General features: G+C 44.4%; 1 protein-coding gene across 6 annotated transcripts in view; it reads right to left on the minus strand.

The window, feature by feature from the left end:
- Positions 1-16,904, minus strand: part of RPS6KA2 (ribosomal protein S6 kinase A2) — a 404,289-nt gene extending 387,385 nt beyond the window's left edge. For 3 of the 6 annotated variants that reach the window (XR_013159470.1, XR_013159471.1, XM_077120832.1), the window contains exons 1-2: positions 16,542-16,902; positions 13,742-13,801 (exon numbers count right to left, since the gene is read on the minus strand). Coding sequence is in view for 4 of the 6 variants with exons in the window: in XM_077120832.1 (XP_076976947.1) it covers positions 13,742-13,801; positions 16,542-16,604 (123 nt within the window). In the remaining 2 variants the exon portion in view is untranslated. Of the gene's footprint in view, positions 1-13,741; positions 13,802-16,541 lie in introns of all 6 variants that reach the window. The other 3 variants (XM_077120826.1, XM_077120827.1, XM_077120828.1) reach the window with 1 other exon arrangement.
- Positions 16,905-25,150: the final 8,246 nt, after the last annotated feature.

Raw genomic sequence — 25,150 nt, forward strand, 5'->3', positions numbered from 1 at the left:
AAGTTTGCATTGACGGACATCTATTCCACAGCTGTGCAAATGGGGTGGATTTTGGTTTTTTGTGTTTTTTTTTCTCCAGTTGATTTCAAATATGTCATTAAAGCTGCCAGTAGCACAAAACTATGGGACATCCATTCACCCAGGAAGGAGGATCAGTACTCTGGTGACAACAATCCTAAAAGTGCTATAATTTCTATGGTGACAGCACGTCTCTATTACAATAAATACACCAATTAGTTGCTTTGTGAGGCTCAGAGGCTTAACTTAATCATAAAAGCTGTAGCTTCACATTCTTTCAAAAGAAAATATTAAATGCTCCTGAAGTATTAAAAATAGGAAGACAAGGCGGGCCACGGTGGCTCAGCAGGCAAGAATGCTTGCCTGCCATGCCAGAGGACCCGGGTTCGATTCCCGGTGCCTGCCCATGTTAAAAAAAAAAAAAAAAAATAGGAAGACAATGCTGGTTGTCCATGTAAGAAGCAAACTCATCCAGAAGCTGAAGCGCTTAGCACATAGCTCCTTTGTTGCCATTCTAAGGCAGCCAGGCAAGGCTCAGGCTGCTCTCCTCCTCTTTGGAAGATGGCAGCAATCTGATTTCATAATTAACAGTTACTGAAAGACGAAGATGAGTGAGTCAGGCACCAGGGAAGCTTCAGAAAATATACTTTCTCAAAGTCATAGGAAGGCAAGATGAGAACACAAGAATGAAAGCTGAATTGCAAAGGTGAGTGCACATACACACACACGTCTGAGATAGTGGCTCTTGGGACAGTTTAATCTAGACAAAAAGCAGGAATTGCCCGTGGCCTCCCAGGGCCACCCAGCAGAGGGGGTGCTGTGCTCATGAGGGAAGGGCCCAGCAATACACTCAGGAAAGGGTGAGAGTGATTCTAAAAGCACAATAATAAAGCTTGTGTTCTATTCCTCTTTTTCTACATGGTACAATGGTAACATCCTATCATCCTCTAAAAGGGACAAAGGACATAAAGCTTGTCCAGGAGATAAGCTTTGACCACTGCAAGTCTGTTGCAAACCACCCCAAGCACTGTCCTCTGCTCTTGCAGCCCAGGAGTTCGGCCGGCTTGGGGTCTTGGCTGAGGTTCACCAGCGCTTCTGATGGCCTCTGGCTCGTCTCCGGCGTGAGCTGGAGCTGCTGTACAGGAGCACGCCCCAGGCAGTGTGCGGTGCCCCAGGCAATGTGCAATGCCCCGGGCAGTGTGCAGTGCCCAGAAGGGAGTTCTCCACACACTTCCCTGCCAGCATAGGAGAGGCAGAAATCACTACAAAAGGTCAGGATAGTGTGCAATATTTGGACTTTCACTTCCTGCCTTAAATTAAGCCAAAGTCTTGGGCCCTGTTATGATCAAGATGGCCAAGTGAGATGCTCTAGGGCTCTATCTCCTGCAGAAATTTTAAGCAAACAAATAGGAACTGGCAGAAACACCTTTCTCAAAGCTCCAGAAAATAGTCGATATAACAGGGTAAGCACTGAGTCAGGAAAAAAGGCAACCTAAAAATTATAGATCTCCTTGAGTCTTTGTGGCCCCTCCCCCACTCCTTACCAGGTCCACAGCTGGGCCAGCCTGTATTCCTTCCAGAGGGGACAGAATGACCTTGGCTGCATACTAGGTGCATGCATGTCTATGCCAATCTGTCTGGTGGCACCTGAGAGACTGAACCAGGACATATGTCACAAGTTCGCCACCCCAGAAATTTCCCTGGACATACAGGCAGGATGCTGTGGGAGAGCCGACAAAGCACAGCTGCCTGCGGGCGATGACTGCTGGCCGTGGGACATGCAAGACCACGGGAGACACCTTGTCCTAGGGAATGGAGACATACGCATCCATTTCAACAGGGGATTCGTAGGGCCACACACAAGTGCCCAGGTCAAAACGCAGGCACAGAAAAGATGGGAGGACCGTATGTTTTGCCTGTGACTCATGGATACAATCAGCCATCTAGAAGAAGTCATGATTTCAGGATTGAAAATATATTTGTCTAGGGATGATCATCATAAAATCCTTTTGTCTGATGGTTTGAACTTCCTTGAACTGCATGGAAAACTGACAAATTATTTTAGAATTTTGTGCAAGCAGAAGCAGTACCAGCCCAGACTGAAAGGGTCACAGACGACATGAACTGAAGGAAAAGTGACTTCAAGGAAGGACATGGGAGCAGAAGTCAGGGCCAGAGAGCTCTTCAGCCCAGAGAGAGGGCACCCCCATGTATGTGGATGGGGTGGGTCTGACCCTGAGCTTGGAGGGGGCAGGGCTTCCACCCCAAGGAGAGTTCAGCCACCACCCCATGCTTGGAGGGGTAGGGCCTACACCCCAGTTTTCTTTCAGAGCAAGGCTGCCACTCCAGTGCTCAGATATGTTGGGGCCCAGGTCCCCGCATTCCAGGAGGAAACGACCATAGACCTAGAGTGCAAAAAAGTCGGGGAGGCCGTTCCAGCAGGCCCAGAGGACAAAGTTGGGGAGGCCACTCCAGCAGTCCCAGGGGACAAAGTCAGGTAGGCTGCTCCAGCAGGCCTGGGGGACAAAGCACAGGTCCAAAGATGACTCTCAGACCTTGAAATTTAATGCAATTTGTTCTGCCGGTTTTTGGGTTTTCTTAGGACCTGGGACCCCAGTTTTCCTTTCAATTTCTTCCTTCTGGAACTGGAATCCCTGTCTCACCACTGTATTTTGGAACCAGATGACCTGGTTTCTAGGTTTTCATGGTGCGGAGAGCGAGAGGAAGACTTGCTTCAGAACAGACCACACCCAGAACTGATTTTGTTGACACTTCGGACATAGAGTTGTTACAGAAATTGGGATTTGGGATCATTTTGCGGGTGTTGTGATGGAATGAATGAATTTTGCCTGTTGGAAGAACATCCTTTCAGGGGTCTGAAAGACAGACTGTGGAGGCTGAATTTTGTGCCCCAACAAACACATCTTCTTAACCCATGTCCCGGCGAATGTGAACCCATTGTAAAGAGGGCCTTTTAGGGGGCTTATTTTTGGTTAAGGCACAGCGAACTGAACCAGAGTGGGTCTTCATCAGGATTCCTGGAGGCCTGATAAGAAGGCCACGGGGAGAAGTAGGAACTTAGTGGGGTCCTGGAAGAGAAAGGAGAGCGCACCACCACGCCATGGGAAATCTGAGGCATGTGACAGCTTTACTGCAGCCAGCACCAGAATGCTGCAGGTTTCAGAGAGAAGGAAAGTCTTGCTGAGATCTAGAATTGGGACTCCTTTTAACTCCTAAACCATGAGCCAGTAAATTTCTGTTGTTTAAACCCAAACCATTTGCTGCATTTGTGATAGCTCTGGCAAACTAAGACAGTTTACAAGTCCACTCTATTGGAAAGACAAGAATGAAAATGGACTCATACCTCACATCATACACAAAAATCAACTCAAAATGGATCAAGACTTAAGTATAAGAGATAAAGCTATAAAACTCTTGGAAGAAAACACAAGGAAGTATCTTTAGGACCTTGACTTAGGCAATGGATTCTTAGACTTTACAACAAAACTACAAATAACAAAAGAAAAATCAAAAAATTGGATTTCATCAAAACTAAAAACTTGTATGCATCAAAGGACATTATCTAGAAAGTGAAAAGACAACCTACAAAAAGAAAGAAAGAAGATATTTGTAAACCTTGGATCTGATAAGGGTTTAACATCCAAAATATATAAAGAACTCCTACAGCTCAACAATGAAAGACAACACAATTTAAAAATGTGCAGAGGACTTGAATATACATTTCTTCAAAGAAAGTGGCCAATGAACACCTGAAAAGATGCTTAACATTAGTCATTAGGGAAATACAGATCAAAACCACAATAAGATATCCCGTCTCACCCACTAGGATGGCTATTACTTAAAAATAATGATAATAGGTGCTGGTGACGAGGCAAGAAACAGGAGTCTTTATGCGTTGTTGGTGGAAGATAAAATGGTGCAGCTGCTGTGAAAAGCAGTTTGGCATTTGCTCAGGAAGTCTGACATAGAACTACCATATGACCTGGCAGTCCCGCTTCTAGTATAGACCCAAAAGAATTGAAAGCAGAGACTCAGACAGATGTTGATACATCAATGTTCATAGCAGTGTTATTCATAAAAGCAAAAGGTGAAAGGAACCCAAATACCCATCAGCAGATGAATAAACAAAATGTGGTTTACTCGTCAATAGAATATTACTCAGCCTGCAAAAGAGATGAAGTTCTGATACGTGAAATGGTGACAAATGAAGTGCTGCAGCGTGGATGCCTTTGAAGGCATCGTGTTGAATGAAACAAGCCAGATGCGAAACGATAAATATTGCACGGCCTCATTTATCTCATTTATAAGAAATAACCAGAACATGCACACTCACGGAGGCAGACAGTGGAGTGCGGGTTGGCTGGGGGTGAAGGCAAACAGCGAGATAAGTCACTATGGGTGGGAGGTTTCTGTTTGGGTGAAGGGACAGCTTCAGTAATGGCAGGTGGTGAGGGGACCACCACAGTGTCAATGTGACGAATCACTGAACGGAGTGCTTGGGAAGGGCCATCTCAAGTTGTTCATACATTTCCACAATTCAAAAAAAAAAAAAAAACGGAAGAGACAATGACATTAAAAGCAATACAGGATCCTGGCCTGGATCTAATATTGAAGGAGAAAAGATCCAGAAAGATCTGATTGGGACAGATGACTATAAACAGCAAGCTTGAGATCAAGATAACTTCCTTGAAGTTGATGACAGCACTGAGGGTGGTTGCAGAAATGAATGTCCCTGTTCTTAGGAAACACACATGAAAGCACTAGGTGTTCAAGGAATTTGATGTATACGACCTACTCTCAAAGGTTTAGAAAATAGATAACAGATAGACGGATGGACGGACAGCTGCGTAGACAGAATAACATTCAAAGTTGTGGAGCTGGGTGGCGTGGGGCGGGGCAGTGGCGTGTAGTTGGAGTTCTCCGCGTGGGTTTTGTATTATTTTTGCAAGTGTCCTCTAAGTTTGAAATTATTTCAAGATGAGTTAAGAGGCAAAAGCAAAGTCTCTGACAAAGACTTTGTGACCTAGACCCACAAAACCAACAATACAGGATTTCCCACATGTGCGACTGACGCTGGAGGCTGCCTTATCCCTCACAGGTGACTTACAAGCAAACCTCTCAGTGTGGCCACTGCCAGCACCCCCGTCTCCGTCCCAGGCTACTGCAGGAGCTACCAACCCATCCCACAGACATGCTTTCCCCGTAAGGCTCATGCGCTTCTTTACCATAACCAGGGTGATTTTTTGGAAAACATAAATGAAATCACATCACATCCCTGCGTGGAAGTCTCCAACGGCTTCCTAGAGAAAAACTCGAGTAGAACCCAAACCTTACCCCAGTGTCCCTGTCCCTCTGTGATCTGGCCTCGCTTACTTCTCCACCCTCATCTGCCAGCCCGCTCCGGGTACCTGGGCCAGGCCCAGCTCCGTGCTCCCTGAGGCCCATCCATGGGCTGTTCCTTCGGCTTCAATCTTCCCCCAGAGCTCTGTAACTCTGCTTTCTTCCTTTAGGTTGCAGCTGAGACATCACTTACTCAGAGAAGCCTTCGGCACCATTGCTCTCAAATGGCCCCCCAGTCACGCTCCAGCCCTCTGTTTTCTTTCCACCTAGCACAGAGCCATAAGGAGTGATCTGAATCAGCTGCTTGTTTATGAGAACCCCCAAATCTGAGCTGCGCGGTGGCAGAGGCATCACATGTCTTAGTTCTCACGAACCACCGGCACCTCGCAGGTGCTCGGCACGTGGCCACGGCTCAGGTGTCACCGCTGGCAGCGGAAAGGGAGACAGCAGGAGGAGCGGACTGCAAGGAGGAGCGGAAGGCACCTGCTGGAGCCACCTGTGCAGCCCGGCACCTGTGGCACCCACGGTAGCTTCACCTGCCCGGGGCTGAGCACGGGCCCTGTGGTCGCATGGAGAAGGAACTTTAGGAAATTACCCTGTTGTCGCTGCTGTTATTCTATTACCTGGGAAACCTGCGTCCAGGTGTCTGAATCCTCCAATTCCTGCACAGTGGGTGTTTCCTGCCCCATGCGTGTTTGGGTCCACGGAGCTTCTGCAGTGTCTGCCTCAAACCGAGGTGCAGGGCATGGTCCCAGAGCCGAACCATCTCCTCAGTGCATTCCTTTTTTTGTATGCTGTATGGCAGGGTCACATGTCATTATTTTTCCATGTGAGTGTCCCCTTAATGCAGCACCATTTGCTGAATTTTTGTTTGTTTTGCTTATTTGCTTGGTTGGGGGAAGTGCTTGGACTGGGAATTGAACCCAGTCTCCCGCGTGGCAGGTGAGAATTCCACCACTGCACGACCCTTGCACCCCCTCGAGTACATTTTTAATTTTTGCCTTTCATTTTCTTCCTATATAGTTATAAACTGTTTGCTCCACTGGTAAGAATCCAAGTTTAGGGGCCATGGATTTCAGCCCATCACCAGTGTTTCTGCGGATTCCTTCCAGGGTGGAGGCGCGCTGGAGGCGCTTCCGTTGTGGCGCTGGCGGGCGCTCATCACGCGTTGGCACTGCGGAGTGTTTGGGTAGTACATCTCGGAAAAGAATATGTTTTAATGATGCCTGAGAGAGTTTTATGACTCACATAAATTGCAAATCTATGCCTTCACACCCAGCTCCCAGCTGTACGTATGTTAAAAGGGTGAGCTCTTTTCCTTTTGCTTTTACTCTCCCTTACTTCAGAGTGTCTCAAGCACAGTAAATTATCCAGCTTTCTAACTGGTGCCTTGCATCTTACCCAGACATGTACTGCATTATTTGGGGAGGAAAACTGACTCAATTAAAACATATGTAGACATCCTCTCTTGAAATCATTGTTCAGTTATCCATTTGAAATTAATAAAATACAAGGACATTTTTCAATTGCAATTTCAATTGCAATTCAATCAGTGATCCCAAGTTGAGAGGGATATTGGTCTCCCCTCTCCCCGGAAAAAAGTAGCATGGTTTTCAAAAGCATCTCTAGCTCATGTTACCATGGATTTTTATGCATACATGAAAAAAACCAACGTTTGCATTTTTCACCAACTTGAACTGAGAAGGAAAGAGAATACAAGAGGAGAAAAGGAGAATCACATGTGACCAGGTGGAGTCTGAGCTCTGTCCAGCTCCTGGGGAAGGAAGAGCCATGCAGGCATCTGTCCAGCTCCTGGGGAAGGAGGAGCCATGCAGGCATCTGTCCAGCTCCTGGGGAAGGAGGAGCCATGCAGGCATCTGAACCACTGGGCCTTTCCCCAGAAGACCTCTGCTCCAGACCACACCTCCTGGAGTTAAACTCTCCGGAAGATTCCAGGAGGGGCAAGGCCCAGGCGGCGTGGGCAGGACCCCGTCCGTGTGACTGAAGGTGCATGGAACATGATCTTAAACCCACAGGGAAGGCCTGAGCCTCAGCATTTAACCCCATGGCATGGTCCCATTGGCCAAGCACCCTTCCCCACCCCCACCTTGAGCACAATATGGGGACTCAGCAGTTCTAGAAAGAGAAAACAGGTCAACAGAGCAGCTTTGGTTGAGGCTCCCTTATTTACTGGTTCTCTGATATACCTGACAAGTTACCTCATTGTTTGAGCCTTAATTTCACCTCCCCCCCCCCTTGAAAAGGATGGAAAGTTGAGGCCACTCCTCCACTTCCCAGGGCTCAGAACATATTAAAAGGCAGTGGTATTATTTTGTCTCACCATTGAGTTTCTCTGCAGGGGGTCAGGTGCATCGCCATCTCAAGAGGCTAAAAGACAGCAAATTTACGTGTAGGGCTTCCTCCACACTACCTCTGCACGTGACAGCACAGGGAACAGACAGCCTTGACCGGGTGCTTTGCTTCATGCTTCAGCGACTATCCCAGCACAAGATATTCTTCGCATGAGAGGGTAAGCGGGATGTCCCCCCAGAAAACCACTGTTCCCTTTATGAGGCCGTCTGTAAAGCTGCCTGAGCTGGCAGGAAACGCCTGCGGGCTCCGAGTCTGCTCCTGCAGCGTGTCTAGAAAAGGGCAGTGGAAACACACAGGCCATTCGCCGGTTCACCCCAGGATGGAGTGAGATGCGGAGGGTTTGTTTACTGGTCTACATATGGAATAATGTCGTCTCTGGATTACAAGACAAGATCTCCAACTGGGGCCTGTGATTTTAGCGAGAGTGCTGCAGTTAGTGGTAAAATGATAATCATTTTGTTTTCAGAGAGAATGTACTCAGGGAAATGAGCTCATTCTGACCAGGCTGCAGAAGCAGAACCGTGAGGCGCTCAGAAACTGAAAGTAGCAGTAAATCGTCCCAAAACATGTCCAGTAATGATTACTGACTAACATTTAAGTGCAATTGAGATAACTGAAAGGACAGATGTCTATAGATGACAAAAGCCAGACTTCCTATCTTTTGTTGACTCTTGCAAATAACTACCTCCTGCACACCAAATAATGCATTCCACCAATTTCTGTTACAAAATCATAAACTTTCCCTCCTGCCTGCCTCAATAAAGGCTGATGTTTCATGAAGCTAATATTACTGTTATCCTCCCCACAGTCCATTTCAACCCAGATGGAGTTTCTAATACCTTAGGCACATCACCCCTTTCAAAATGAATATTGTTTAATTGAATTGTCCAGAATGTCTATAATGCTGAAAGTGGTCCCTGTCTTTTACCAGACAGAAAGATAATACAAAATACAGCTGTAAATAGATTGACATAGTTAATGTGACTAAATAACACCAGCTTTTAGAGATATGATAGATGTTTTCAAAGATAAGACAATAAACAGGGCTTGGAAAATTGTTTTATCAATCTTTTTTTCCCCCCAAAACTATTAACTATTTGTAGGTGTATTGCTCTTGATTGCTTTATTAATTCCTAGATATCATTGTTCATCTTGTCCTATTTCTATTGAAACCAGCTTCCTTTTCTCTTTATTTTCAAAAAAGAGGAATAATACTCTGCCTGGATCCCAGGGAAGGTGAACTGAAGTGGAGAAGTGTCCACTTGCCCCAGCCCTGCCAGGGTAATGTCACTGTCACCATCTTGACTTCCTTCCAGAGAGTTCTGATGAAACTCCAGGATTGGTTCTTTCCTTCCAGTTGACCTTCTCTGATACGATCCTGCAAACCTCTCCCCGGCCTTCTCCTGACTTCCCTTCCAGGGCCGAACAATCTAGCAGTCCAAGCCTGTGACCAGCCGTGGAATTCAGAGAGAGCAGGTCATTGGCAGAAGTTATGTTAATCAGAATCAGAGTCTTACAGGACTTTGTGCTCTGGTGGACTTCCCCCTCAACCCCCTGGCACTTTGAGGAAGGGGCCATGTGCCCAGACACACACATCTCCTCCTACCTCCCTAGCTGAGAAATGCGTGGTGCTGCACACTCAAGAATTTGCATAGGAGTCAAAGAGAGTCGTCTTCCTGCAGCCAGGACAGGGGCGGTTCTCAGGGGTTCTCCTTCCAGCCTCTCCTGTCCACTCATTACTGAATGACAGGGAGATGCCACCCCCTCCAGCCCTTTTTGGATACCACTCAGCTCTGTGCTGGAGAGCCTAATTTCTGCTGTCAAGTCAGAGATTAAAATTGCTGGGAAAATTACCCTAGTGACCAATCATAAGGAAATAAAGTAAAAACCTGCTAATATTTTAAGTAGATTCTTTGGGTCTGGTTTTCTACAGTTGACCAGATAGGAAAATGGTCTTTAAGACTATTAATAAACAGTCCTGAAATCCAAGCATTCTTAAAAATGCATAAAACAGATTCTAATTTATTCACAGACTGTTGTGTGACATTAAAAAAATCACCTATGGGGGGATGGATGCAAGGGTAGTTCAATGGTAGAATTCTCACCTGCCATGCGGGAGATCCAGGTTCAATTCCTGGACCATGCACTCCCCCCCGCAAAAAAACTCAACAAATGGTGCTGCAATAACAAGATAGTCAAGTGGAAAAAGAATAACACTTGACCCCCACTGCACAGTTTACCAAAATATATATATATATCACCTATGATTCTAAAATACATGGCACTAGAGACCAAAGGTTAACACACAGCCCAGAGATACTGCGTGGAGATACTCAGTAAGGAGACTTAAATTCCATACTGTGGAGTTAGGAGGTCAAGACTTTCCGTGGCTTGTTCTGACCCGTGCCCTCCCCTCCTCCACTCCATGCCTGCCCTGGGCCCAGGGCTGAGGGTGGGGGCACAGGGTGGGCTGAGAATGGGGGGCACGGGATGGGCTGAGGGTGGGGGGCATGGGATGGGCTGAGGGTGGGGGGCATTGGGTGTGCTGAAGGTGGGGGCACTGGGTGTGCTGAGAGTGGGGGGCACAGGGTGGGTTGAGGGTGGGTGCATGGGATGGGCTGAAGGTGGGGGCACTGGGTGGGCTGAGGGTGGGGGCACATCATGTCCCCTTCTCTCCCACGGTAAATTCGTGAATGCTCTAGTGCCTAGGTCTCCTGAGTGGGGCTGGGCAGACCTGCCCTAAGTGCTCTTGGTATCATGTCCAAATCGTGCTTCCCAGACAATGAGGCTATAGGTCGACTCTGGGCCGTGTTGAATTCACGAAATTCACCCCAAACTGCAAGGTTTCTTGGCAGCCAGGTGGAGGACCTGCTCTCAGCCCTCCTGTCTACATCACACTAGCTGGGCCAAGTGAGGCACGTTTTTTTCCTGCATTTAACTTCAAAATATTTTAGCTAATGTAATTTCTTAGGATCTCCACTTGCTTTGTTATGCAAAAAGAAAATCAAGAAGGAGGATCAGGAATCCTTACATAACACACTATAAATGTCCATTGAGAATTTGTTTCTAGAAATTTCTTTCCATGACTGTGATCTGTTTTGATATAGAGCCCATTTGAATCACCCTCAAAGAACATAGCTCTAGAAATGTTTCTAATGAAATGTGCCAATTTATTTTTTCAGAATATGAAAAGGATGCCTGCCTATGTGTCGAATGAAATTAGCCGGAATCTACCCTCCTGATCAATAGAACCCAAACTCCTCAGCACCAATGCTTACTTCCTAGGAGAGGGAGCCTTTTCCTTAGTGATAGGTGAGGAAAGGATAGGTTGCATTAACACCCACATTCAAACACAGACTTCCTGTCTTATTTTCCATCTTTGTCCTAGACCTTCACCAGAATTCTCTTTTCAGCAGTTGGACAGAGCCACAGCGTGGTCTACCACTGGACAAGACTCACACACTGAGATATATACACACAAACTATCCCAAATGGGTTCTATACTTAAAAAAAAAAATCACGTGAGAAAATGTTCCACAGAAGAAAGCCATCTAAATTAAAGTAATTACAAGGTTGAAGTAATTACAATGTTCTCCTCCAGTTTTCCAAGACAAGTCTTACTTACCTTTTTATCTTGCAATGCTGAGCATGGTTATCAATAAACACTGGTTGAAAGAATGAATTAGTGAACAAACTTGTTGATTTGAAAGATTTTTTCCAAATAAGATGACTCTTTATCATCATACACTTTCAGATTAGCAAAAGGCATCAGATTTTTTATACTCCATTCAGTTACCCTCTAATTTCCCTCATTTATCTTGAGCATTAAATTCTTCAATTAAAATAGACATTGCAAATTACCACTCTGAAGCTCAAGAAGGATGTACAAGGAGAATGATTCCCTTGTTTAAAAATTAGAGCACTGTATGGAATAACCAAATGATATTCATCTGCTGCTAGATTAAAAACTGCAAGTTGAATTTTTGGCATCTTCTGTTTAAACCATCAAGTCGACAACAAATAATTTACCACACTATTTTCCATTATTCCTTCCAAAAGTGTATAAATTTTTATCTACATATCAATATTATGTTTGGTAAGGGCTCTGCAAAATACTAGTAAAATTTGTTGGGAAACCATTTTTCTTCATCGATTAAGAACCAGAAAATATACTGATTCTCCTATCATTCAGAAGAAAAATAGTAATGGTTTCCTATATCTCATATTCCATTATTAAAAATAACTTTTGAAGAGGTCAGTTGTTTTAATCACAGCCTGCAACCAATTCATATCTAGATCTCCATCACAAATATCAAGGATAAGACCACCAGGAGGCCTCAAGGAAATTAATATTGTTACATAAGTAAAAGATTCTTTGTTATCTGGTTAAGTGCTTTTGAACATGTCATGCCACCCGATCTCGTTGCTCAGTTCAAGTCGACCCAAATGAATAGCCTAATAATACTACTTCAGCTTGATGCCAGAAAGTCTGTCTCCTGAAGTTAATTGCTAAATTACCACATTAATCTGCCTGCAACTCTTAAGGTTCACTGGAAATGAAAGTTTCCAAGAAACCTATCAAGGTGTTATTTAAAATGACAGGCAGTGGCTTGCTTTCTCTGAGATGCTGGGTTCTTAGAGCTTTCTTTCCTTCTCCCCACTGCTTTGTAATGTACTGGACTGAACCCCCAGTTTTCCATGATATTTGCTGGTTTATATGCCTTTTCTCTCTGTGATCTTTGTGGAACTAGCAAAAGCAGAGACACACCTACTTTCCCAGGGGAACACAAAAGTGATGGCCGGGCCAAACATTTTGATTAAGAACACAGCAAGATCATTGTAAAGCTAGGAATAGAATCGGGGATCCAGACTCCCAGGCCAGGTACAAAAGCACAGAACTTTGAAGGGCTGGCAGTTAAGGATGAGGCCGCTTAAAGCCATTTTGCTTTATTTAACCAACATCCTACATCATCTAATCACAAGATCCATTTTACGCTTGGCTTAAATTTCTGTTGGTGCGCCTAGGCTGAGCTGGTTGTCATAAGCATTTTTCAGCATCTGAGTGGACTCTACTGTGAAGTCAGTAGTGTTCATTGATCCAGGCTTCCTACCTGGCCAGCTATTTTTAAAAGTTGACAGAGTTGCAAACTGTACAACTTTTATGGTTCTAAGTTGTTCCTTTCTGAGCCACTTAGGTTGCTGAATCTTATTAATTGCCTAGTCAACTTTCCATGGTTCCATCTGCCTTTGAGAGAATTTACTTTGTAAGTGTAGAAATATGGCTGCTTCAGTAGGATTATTTTACTGCTTCAATTCAGCTTCGGGATTTAGCTCTTTCATGCCCAATGCCTCCCCTGTGATGTGCTCGTTATCAATGAAATCTGCACTGGGATGCCAGTAAGGCCCTGAATTATTAAAGTTGGAGTTGGTTTCCTGTTGTCTGGTTCAGAAACACACTCTTCAATGTGTGTTCAAATATAAAATTGAAATATGATGTGAAAGCAGACATCAACTCCAACTTTAATAAACCAGAAAGCTCATTGGAGAGGCCATTTGCTCACAGGCGAAATTCCCTTTTCTTCCATGGCTCTTTGACACATCACTGAACATTTTAACACTCTACATTTTCTACTACCAACAGGCAAAATTATTTGTCTCTTATTTCATGCCCCTGCTGGATATATTGTTGATAACATGCCATTTCCTTCCTTTAAAAGGTCTATAACAAAAAGACTATGAATTTTGTCTTGGATCATAGTTTTTCTTTCTACGTTCTAAGTATTTATTTTGTGGGAAATTATTGAACATCATATGCACATAATATGTGCGTGTGCATACATACGTTTGTGTATGTGTGCATGTGTGTATACATATTTCAGTAAAATAACTACTCATAGACTATCACTTTCAAACTTCCATGTTCCCCTCCATCCTGTCTTCTGGAGCCGACCCTCCCCAAACCATCAGGCTGTGCTATGAGGATAGTTACCTCTTCCGTGGTGTCTTCTATGATGGACTCTGCACCCAGGCCAGGGTCCTCCTCGGGGGTCTGACAACAAAGATAAGCATCAGCTATCGTCATCCTTGCAAAGGTTTTGTCAATAGCCACCCACAGGCAATCGCGTAAAGGAGGATTTGATGAATACTCAGTGCAGCCAGCATGTGAAAACTGTGCAAGCTCTTTTTCTGCTTGAATTTACATGTAACTATATCATGCTTCATTCCAAAGGCTGATCCTTTACAAAGTAGGTGTGACATAAGGCAGGGATCACTCATGTCCAAAATTGTAAGTCACTAAATGAACCAAGGTTGTGTAATGTATGCCACAGTCGAAAGGATAGGTGGTTTATATAAGTTCCTTATAGCTTTGCAGAGCTGGAAGGGTGGAGTAACGTGAAGCTGAAATGCTGGCATGGTTAAGAAGGCAGCAGAGAAGTGACAACCAAAGGTATGTGTCACCATTCCCCAAAGGTATGTGTCACCATTCCTAGTTGAATGGAATAAAACCATAATCTCAGGGGAAGGCCTAGAGAATTAATGAAACCAAAGACTGGATAGGCCCCCACCCATGATAACACAAAGCACGGCATTGCTGTATTCTGAACATTAAACAGCCAGGGACCTGAGCCTCTGCTTCTGACGTAACATGACTGGGCAAACGCCTAACGAACCTTTGGTTTAAGAAAACTGATTACTTCCCAGAAGCCTGGAGAGGAGGCATGAGACCGCAGCCCAGGTTCCAGCAGACAGGAGACACACTATGTCAGCTCTTTGCATAGTTCTAAGCCCTAGTTTTGCCTTCCGACCTCAGAGTTGTAGAATAATATTCATTATACTAACTTGACCACAAGTCTTCAGGGAATCATGTTTTATCTGCATTGTTGAAAACAGGGATTTTCCTCTCTCTGATGCATTGTGATAGCCCAGAAAGACAAGGCATGTTTATCCCTCGGAAAGAATACAACTGAAATGGCCCAGGGGCACAGCCCGGCTGGCGCACATACTCACTTTACTTGTCCCATCTTCTACCTCTCACCTCCCCCCAAAGCGTGCCCTGTGCCCTACGGAAGCTACTGATCTGAAAAGCCCTGCTTTTGAAGCATGGATTTAACTTGCAAAAATATAACTTTTGAAACACCGCATGCTTCTTTTTAATGCTAGATTTTCAGGGATTTTTATGGCAGACCCAGTTTTTAATTAGCACATGTTTCCTTGTCAACACACCTCGTTCATGGGTAAAATGTATCATCCAAAATATCTCAAAACAGCTCACAAAAGCACAAATACTTTCCCTAGACAGTCACAGAGATTTCCCCGGTTCTATGTTTTTGAATGAAGATGATTTGAATGGAAGAGATGCAATGAATCTCAAACTCTGCGTCCTCAGAGAAAATAGGTGAGCTGCCCAGTGCCCGGGAAGCGGGGGAGGCAGAGGCATCTCGGCACAGACAAAAATGGTGAAGATGCTCAGAAGGGCTTTAGAAAGTGCTGACAAAAAAGAAAAGAATTTCTGCTTAATAGTTTGTTCACTCATTAGCTCAATTTTGTAAATATTCAACTACTTCTCAAAAAGCAAGCAGCGACAGTGCCTGGCCCGGCAGAAGTGAAGGACTCTTCTCGGCGCTGTGGGGCACAGACCACACAGGCTCCCGCCGCCGGGTGCCAGCTGCTCCCAGCTTAGGTAGCGCTCTAGACACAACCCAGCTTGGGGGATTACAACTTACAACTTGGGTTTAGTATCTGTGCTGTGCTGGACAAGCTATATAAAATGCAGATATGCATTTCAAGCACGGTTAAGTTAGTTTGACTTCCGAGTAAAGTATTAAACATAAAACATTAAGTGAAAACTCTCTTCCAAGATGGAATCTCTCATTCGGTTTAAAATGGTGATGTCAATATCTCAATATACTGTATGTATACTTAAAATATAATTTAAAACAGAAAGGATTAAACTTTTAGATATGATAGTTGATGTGGGAGATAAGGCAAAAATTAAAGCTTGGCCTTTAGTAAGTTATTGAAATGAGCAAATTGTTCAGTGCAATTTGAGTTGCTATAGACACAGTACATCTAATAATTTAGTAGATCTTAATAATTTGGGGGAGCTTTCTGTTCACGGAAAAATAAACGTTCATTTATAATTCAAATTAAGCAAATCAAATTCCAGGAAAGAGAGCTCTGCCCATCCCTGGGGAAGCAAATACTTAATATCAGCAACGTCTTCTGCACGTCAGCCAGCCCTGGGAATGGGTTCTTGATATTGACATTTCATTATCTTTTCCCTTTATCTTTAAGCATGCCTCTTTGTTTGAACAAACATCCTTTTAAGATTGTATTGTGCTTCTGCTTTCTGTTCCTTGAAGACGAATTCATCATTTATTTTGCCTTCTAGTTTCAGCCTCCACTGTAGCAAATGGAGGTCTTTTAATTTAAAGCCACTTGTTGAAGGGAAATCAAAGTGAGGCAGACTAGTTTGGAAGCCTGCAAACACTTTAAGACACACACACTTTAACAAACACCCTGATGGCATTAGAGCAACAATGTTTTCCAACTCTATTCATTTTCATTTATATATTTGCCCTACACAAATACTGTTCATATATAGTGTATATGTATAAGGTATAAACACATCTATACAATATAACATATGCATGTATACACGTTACATCTATCACATAATAGTCACTCATTAGATAGGGATTCATTATATTAAATAAAACAGTTCATTTGCTACAGCTAGGATTTTCCAGGATAGTATGAAAAGTACATATTTTCTTCTCTTTACTCACCTCTATTTCCATGGGTTCCACTTCTATCTTTTTCCATAGCTCCAGCAACTGTGCAATTGGCATTTTAAAAAACTTTTGGCTCTCCTCTGATCAAGTATTGATAGCAAAAGAGAAAATAGAGACACCAAACAGTGCAGACACAGACAGAACGTCAGAAACAAACAAAACCAGAGCCAGAGCAGGAGGGAGAGGGCGAAAAACGAAACCAGACGGGGCTCAGGAGGGGAGTCCGGTCGGGGTCTCCTGGGGGCGCGGTTGCGGGGGAGCTCCCCAAGAGGGGTCTGCAGTGTGGCTGCTCGGGTGAGAGCCTTCCTGCCAAATGCCCAGCTCGGCGCAGAGCTGCTGCTGCTTCCCGCTCAGGCGTGGACACAGGAAAGGAGATGCAACTGCAGCTTCAGAATCTCTACTGCGACTTTGGCAGAGAAAACGCTTCACTTGCAGCACCAAATCGCTTCCCTCCCTCTCCCCCCCGCCCCCTTACATTGCAAGCTCTTCCCTATCACACCCCCCCTCCCCCCTCCACACACACACTATTTTACCTTAATTGGCTCTAAATGAAAGGGAAAAGTTGAGTCTGAGGATGCTGCTACCATAGAAACTGCCTAGCAACCAGAGGCTAGGGAAGGGGGGGTGGGGGGGGAGGGGGGGAGCAGTGAAGCAGGCTCAGCCCCTTCTCTATCCTCAGCCACATGCATGCACATGCATACACACACCGCATGCACAAGCATACACACGCACGCACACACACCTCTCCATTCTTTACCTGAGACCCCTCCAAGGCCTCCCACGACCACCATTAGCCAACAGAGCACCAGGGCAGGAGGCAGACCAGCAGCCAGGGGCAGCAGAGCCACTTTTCTTGCATTCATATCCAAGAGACTCCCTACACAGCAGCCAGGCCACTAACGTGGGTTTTCCCTTTCACCGCTCCCACCCCAAGCAACGGGAAACACACACAGAGCAAAGGAGCGCAAAGCAGCTGCAGGTGAGGAGCCGGGGCCCTGCTCCCCAGCCCCTGCCTGCTGGTGCCCAAGGAGGGCTCAAGAGGACAACGCTGGCTATGCACTGCGGGCACAGGGCAGCAGAAGTGTCACTGGGAGAGAAAAGGCAGCGAGTGCGTGGTTCAAACCCCCACATGCCAGGGCCCAGTGACAGCGGGTCAGAGCTCTGGGGAGTGGTCCTTCCGATCAGTCATGCCACTTGTTTATCGAACTCCCCAAAGACTGCCAGGGGCGTCCAGACCATTATCTCATTCAAGTTTCTGCCTTGAGGTCAGCATCATGATCCCATTTCACAGCTGAGAACCCTGAGGCTTATCCAAGGATACACACCCAAGGAAAGAAGTGGAAACCACGTCCGGTTGTGAGTGGGGGACGATGAGATCCCAGTTTCTTAGAAAGGGGAACGCTGTGAATATAATCTTCCCCTTCTTTAAAACGTAGGGACTGTTTTTCTCCCCTCTCCCCAGAGTTCTGCCCGTCCAGGTGGTCTCTGGAGGGGAAGCTGGAAGGCAATGCCTTCCCCGCCCCCCTCTCAGCTGAAGGCCTTTTAGTTCTCTCTTTGGGCAAAGAATGTTCAAGTCTACTACAATTTAACGTTGCTTTTTGGAGAAGTGTTTTCATTCCTATAGTTAATTCCTTTATCTTTGAGAACAACATCTAAGAAATGGCCTCCTACTTCCAGAAAATGATCAATCCCCTTTCAATTTTTCACCTTTATAAAATCACTAAGGAATCCAGTTTGTTACCAAAACAACTAGAGCCCGAGTCCCAGATGCCTCATGTTTCACAGCAAAAAGAACGGGGAGTGGAGGTGCAAGGGTAGTTCCGTGGGGGGTGCAAGGGTAGTTCATCTCGCCTGTCACGTGGGAGACCTGGGTTCAATTTCTGGCCACTGCACTCCCCAAAACAAACACACAAAAATTCAGCAAATGGTGCTGCAATAATGGGACACTCACATGGAACAAGAATGAAATGTAACCCCACAATGCAGCATACAAAAAAAAAGAATGGGGAGTGCTGTAGTTGTGACATCTCAGAAGGGAGCAGGAGACAGAACTGGTGAAACATTTGACAAATTGGTAGAGTGAGGTGGCACAGGAAGACTGCATTTGATGTCATGATGAGCCTCTCAGTATCTCCAGACATCATTCTGTAATCCGCTTTCTTGAAATCTGTAGTATTATCATCTTATAATTTCTTGGTGTACCCAGATGTTGTTTTCTATCTGCTGATTCAGATATTAGAGACCAAAGGCTGAAAAGCAAAACAAATAAGCAAAAACCACTAAAATAGTTTATGCTGTAAGAACCAGACTCACATGCCCCAAACAGCACAATAACTAGTCTTAAATTCTGCTTCTCCACTCTTCCCCCATCATTTTTTTTTCCAGAAATCATCTCTCACCTTTCCCCCAAAGAAGAAACAAACCAGTTGCACCTTAAACCATGGATATTTTCCTCAAGGGCTTTAAATAGTTTCCTTTGCAACTTGTCTTGTAGCACAAATTAAATCCTAACAAAAAGCTGCAATAAATTTTATTTGGATATTTGAAAAAAGAGAAAAAAGGAATGGAGAGAATAAGTCAGAAGTTAACAGTGGAGGGTCTGATATACAATCGCCATTTCATCTTTCTGCTACATGAGGCCAATAGGGATTTTGGGGACTAATTCCATTCAGAATAAAAACGATCCTAGTATATCATTCATTTTCAAACTGTACAGTCATTGGTTGACAGAGAAAAGTGAAGGTTTCCAATATGGTAATCATAGTGAGGTAATTTTTCACATAATATAAAAGGTCACAGATCAATAACATAAAATGAAATGGTTTTCTGTATTAAAACTAGGGAAATTCCTGATATATAAAAGTAGGCTGAAGCAGTGCCAGGATTTTTTTATCTGCAGGGCTAAAAAAATGGGTGCCAGCTCAAGAGGGAAAGGGTCGGGAAACGGAATGGAATGGAACGCCATACCACGTTCCGGGCCTCCCTCCAGGGATTCACAAGGAGCAGACCGCAGGAACGCGGGGCCTGTCATCTGGGGAATGGGCGTGCGGGAAAGGAACTTCAGAGGGACCCCTTCGGACCGGCATGCTTTCTGTCTTTGGCCGAGCAGCTGGGACGTCCCCGCCCTCTCTCCAAAGAAAGGTGCTGGAGCCTAGGCTGGGAGGCTGCGCTGGGAGGCTGCGCTGGGAGGCATGGGGTCAGAAACCCGGCCAGGAGATTCCGGACTGCTTGATATCGCGCCGGCTTTGTTCCCCTCTGTGTTCCTGGTAGACTGGGAATGCGCCTCTCATCACGTAAATATGACAGAATAAAAAGTCAATCTATTTCATGCAATAGAGAGAAAAACACCTTACCAGAATTAGATGACACTGAACACAAAAGAGCTATTATTAGGGGTATCTTAGGAATTGCTCAAAATACGGTTCATAATTGAGCATGCTATCTATCTTTTATCTATGCAAATGTGACAGTAATGAACAGACAACATTATTCAACCATTTTACAGATGAAAGTGACGCCTGGAGAAAGAAAGTGATTTGATCAAGAAAATAAGATTTTACATAAACCAGCCTCTGGATTCACATTTTCATGCTTAATTCATTTCTCATTGTCACTTTTTAAAACATCTACAATTGTTATTTAAAATTAAACAGCCACAGCATTGAGCTATCTTTTTACCATTTTTTTTTATAATGTATGACAATTCCATGATACTACCTGCCAAGGTGCAGTAATAGATATGCTAGTTGGAAAAGAGAAAAGGACATGGAAACAGACTATGCAGGAAAACAAAATGTGAGTGTGTAAAAAGAAAAGTTTCAAAAGGAATATTGCTATGAAATAATTAGAATAAGCAAACTCATAGAGGCTAAATCTTGAATAGAGGTTATGAGGGGTTCAGGTGGGGAAGGGAATAAGGAGTTAAGACTTAAATTTTACAGAGTTTCTATTTGGGATGATGGAAAAGTTTTGGTGATAATGATTGTAGGGCAACACTGTGAACGTAACAGCACTGAATTATATATTTGAATGTGGTAAAAATGGGAAATTTTAGGTTGTATATATGTTGCTAGAATAATAAGTTTTAAAAATCTGTAGGACTGTACACCACAGTGACCCCTAGGATAAACCATGGATTATGGTTTATATTGCAATTATAAAAACCTGCTTTTATCAATTGTAACAAATGTACCACCTTAATGCATGATGTTAATAAGAGAGTGTATAGAGGAACCCTGTATTTTATGCATGATTTTTGTGTATACCCATAACTTCTCTAAGAAAAAGTAGAAAAGTTCAAAAATAAATATTGATCAGGAAAACATTCACTCCATTTATAAAGCTGGAATTCCAAAAGATGAGCAATTAGAAAACACAGTGTGGTGGGTTGAACCACGTCGCCCGTTTGGACATGGTCTTGGTCTGGGCACACATACTGGTGGGTGGGGGCCGATTCAGGAGGTCACTTCAGGGGGTCACTCCAGGGGTCACTTCAGGAGGTCACCTCAGTTGCGCTGTGGCTGACTCAGATGGGCATTCCTGGACTCGGCGTCACTGGAGCCCTGTATAAGCAGAACGAACTGCAGTCATGGGGAAAGGGCCACGGAAGTCAAGAGAACTGGGGAAGGAAGGGGAACTGCCACCGTGCACATGGTCATGTCAGAAAAGCCAAGGGCCGAGGATGGCCGGCAGCCAGCCCCTACAACGCCACAGTCCACAGGGAGAAAGCATCACCTTGATGACCTCTTGATTTGGGACATTTCTTAGCCTAAAACCGTAAGCCAATAAATTCCCATTGTTTAACCCAGCCCAGTGAAGATTGGTTGTAGCTGGAAAACTCAGACAACAAGCAACAATTTTTCTGAAAGGAAATAATAATTCTATATAAATGCCTAAAAAGATAAAGATTCAAATAAAGGACCAAAGGAATCATGTGCATTAGTATAAAAGGGTTCAACTAAATTCCAAGAAAACTCAAAACAGCTCTCTCAACAGAAATGACACCTATAAAGGCTGATTTCCAAGAAACCCATCCAATAAGATCAATTTCCAAGGAGAAATGGCATTTGCAGCAGACTTGCTGAAAATGACTCCTTAATGAGCAAAACCCAACAGACTGAAAGCAATGGGATGTATTTCAAGATTCCTAAGTCACAAAATCATCGCGAGACAAACTGCACAAATTGGCATCAAATCCATTGAAATCCAGTCCCTCAGAAAAATCACTACTCTCCCGATCAAATGAAGAGCACCATTACAGCTTATTCCCTTTAAATGCTAAACACTGTTTCTTTTCTCTTAGAAAGAAAGGGAGGAAGGAAAAAAGGAGGAAAGCAGGAAGGGAGACGCCATGTACACAGTGGCTTTCCCATTTACCAAGTGAAAGCTAAATCTTTTGGGGGACAGAACTGGGAGGTAGGAAATCTGACACTAGTCCCACTCCCTCCGTGAGAGCCATGCTTCTCTGTGGCTCAGTTTCCCATCTGAGTAATGGCAGCACCCACAGTGGCTCACAGATTCTATACAAAATAAATAATGAAATAAAATAATGCCTATAAATGTGCTTCATGCCCTGTAAGAAAAGCCCCCCACTAAATCCAAGTTATCTGAAACATAAGATGATAAGATGTTTGATGTTCCTATTGGCTTTGCAAAACACTTTTAAAAGACAAAAATGCTTATCCTTGGCTGTGCCATTTGCCAACCGAGACCTACAAAGGAGTTTGGTAAACAGGTGTCCTCACTTCCAGAAGCTGCAACTGGCTTGGTATTTCCACCCAAGGAATTCGCATTGGTTTCCTGGTTGCTAAAGCAAAAACCACACAATGGGTTGTCCTAACACAGGGATTTACTGGAGCGGTGTTTCAGAAGGCTTGCTGCCTCCAGGCTGGCATCTTCTGACTGGCCAGCAGTTTCTGGGGTTCCTGCCTTTTCTGTCACACTGGGCTGCATCTGGGGACTCTGCTTTCTGCTCCAAATTCCCCTGACTCGCCGCTTCTAGCACTCCCCGAGGCCTCTCTCCACGGCCCATTTCCTTTTCGGCAAGGACCTTGGCCTGGTTGGAGGAAGGTCCACCCTTTTCAGTGTGGACATGCCTTACCCAGGAACAGCTCCAAACGCCCCATTTACAAATGGTTTCCTGGCCGCAGGAATAGGTGCCCTTTTGCAGGGGACACTCATTACTCCAGAGTTTCACCAAGTTCTCCAAAACCCAATTAATTTAACATTCCCTGTTAGGGAATCAGGAGAGAAGGTAACAACAAATCAAAAAGCCCCATATCACCCCAATTCTCCAGTAATCAAGACATGGGGTCTGAAATAATGTGTCACATAAAGACCGTGCCTGGACACCTCCTTGTATTGGGACAGGCCAGGGCACAGGGCGTCATCCTGCCCGGCGACCAGTCGGCGTCCAGCAGCTCGCAGAGGCCTGAGCACTCTCCAGTTTGGCCCAGAGAGACCCAAAAGGAAACCGGCAGCCAAAGCGGAGCTGCCTCTGCAGGACAACCCCGGAGGCGCCTTTCCAGCACAACAGAGCCAGGACACACCCACTCACGACTGCAGCTTCTTTCCAAAAGAAATTGTTCACGGGGATGGACTGAATACAGAGCGAACCGATCCACTTACTATGAAAAGTGAATGATCAGCTGGGAGAGATGTTTACCGAGAGCCTTTGCTGGCAGGACCCGAGGACTCTTTCCCATGACTGGTGAGGAAGCAGCTGCCCCCAGCAGGAGCTGACCCTTGGCTCGCTGGGGCAGTGTTTCTAGATGCTGCAAAGGCAACTCAGCTCTGCGGTGTAGACACAGCACTGCTATGTCCATGGCATGACTCTCCTAAAGAAACAAGAACCATCTACAAGAGGAAAATAAATACAGGAGGTAAAAGTGATGAAACATTTATACTCTCTTTTCAACTCAACATTGTAGTTCCCTACATATATTTCACAGAAAGTAATGTGATCTTGTAAAAACTAAAACACGCAGTGTTTATCAGCTTTCGTGGGTCAGGGTTTTTGCTGAATTGCTGGTCCTGCAGAGATCGTGAAACAGAAGTTGTGCTCTGTACAAATTTGGCATAGTATGAAGCAATGGTCAATCAGGCTCATTCCAGGGATTTATTTAGTTTAGTCTCCAGCCAAACATTTAGTTCAGCTTTCATAATACTTCAATGAATACGCCCTAAGCAAAATATCCTCTGGCAGTTGCAATGCTTGTCATTTCCCCCAAGCCACATCCGAGAGGGATGAGCATGGAGCCTGGACCTTGCTGCAGGATTTCACATGAATGACCGAGACTTTCAAGGATGGTTCTTAAAGCAGGAGAGAGACATTCCTAGATTTTTTTTTTAATGTCTCCTGTGACCAAACTCCGTTCTTTTTGAAAACAAAAATATTTTTGCTGAATATGCACAATGCCTTTTGTTGTTGTTCAGTGTTGACACTCTCACGCCTGGGAGTGGTGAAGTGGAGAACCGACCATAGGATGAGTGTCACGGACCCGACCCCAGGGCTGTGCCTTTATTTCCTTTCCTTCTCAGCGCTCATGGTACTCGGTCTTTCATTTACTTCTTTTTTTTTTTTTTAATAATGACTGAGTCTATTTATAAAGAAAGAAATGATCATCAGTTGTCAGGTTAAGAAACAGGTATATAAAAATGACTAAAGACCATAAATATTGAAACTTAAAAGTCTGCTCCAGGGCGGGCCACGGTGGCTCAGTGGCAGAGTCTCACGTGCTATGCCGGGGACCTGGGTTCGTTTCCTGGCGCCCGCCCATGCAAAAATAAAAAATAACAATTAAAAAAGACTGCTCTATACTCAGTAGAATTTGGAAAAGCATTGGAACTATTCATAATTATAATTTGTATTTACATTAGCAAATTAAATGCATGTGTGAATGGAACTTGGCCAATTCACAAAACAAAGTTGCTTTCTTATAAATAATCATTAAAATCATGATATCTATAGACATCTTTCCAATAATCTATGGAACCAAATATCGACTCCTGAAAGTATGTGAAGTACATTAAAATATTCACAATTATGGAATAACAACTAGAGTGGTGTTGAATTTTCCTCTATAGTAGAAAAGGAGAAGTTTGAAAAGTGGAATGTCATTTGATTCCACAAGTGAATTAAGCCTCTTGAGAGAGAAAATTGAGGAAAGGAGAGTTTGCACTATGAACTCCAAATGTCCAGTGGCTAGAACACATTCAGCTTCAGAGCCCAGAAGCCTCAGCACTGGTCCTTCTGCTGAAAGGGCTAGTTTTTTCCCCAGCTGTTGGCTTTAATTTCTACTCTGGTTTTTTTAAAAAGGGGGATGAGGGTGGGGGGTTGGGTGGGGGATGGGGGTGGACTAGTGCTTGTCTTTAACACGATGGGAAAATGCAGGAAGGGACTGGATCACCTCACCTCGAAACAGCAAGAAAATACTTAAGAGTGACCAAAACAGTAAGAATGATAGAAATAAATAACCATTTCTGAATCAACTGTTTGAGATCTGAAAAGAATTATACAAACAAAAAACCCTAGAAAGATAACCCTTAGAATGATAAGCTAACACAATGAAAACATGCCACCCACCACGAAGCAAATATTTATT

Source organism: Tamandua tetradactyla, chromosome 11 (genome assembly GCF_023851605.1).
Source record: "Tamandua tetradactyla isolate mTamTet1 chromosome 11, mTamTet1.pri, whole genome shotgun sequence".
NCBI classification, from domain to species: Eukaryota; Metazoa; Chordata; class Mammalia; order Pilosa; family Myrmecophagidae; genus Tamandua; species Tamandua tetradactyla.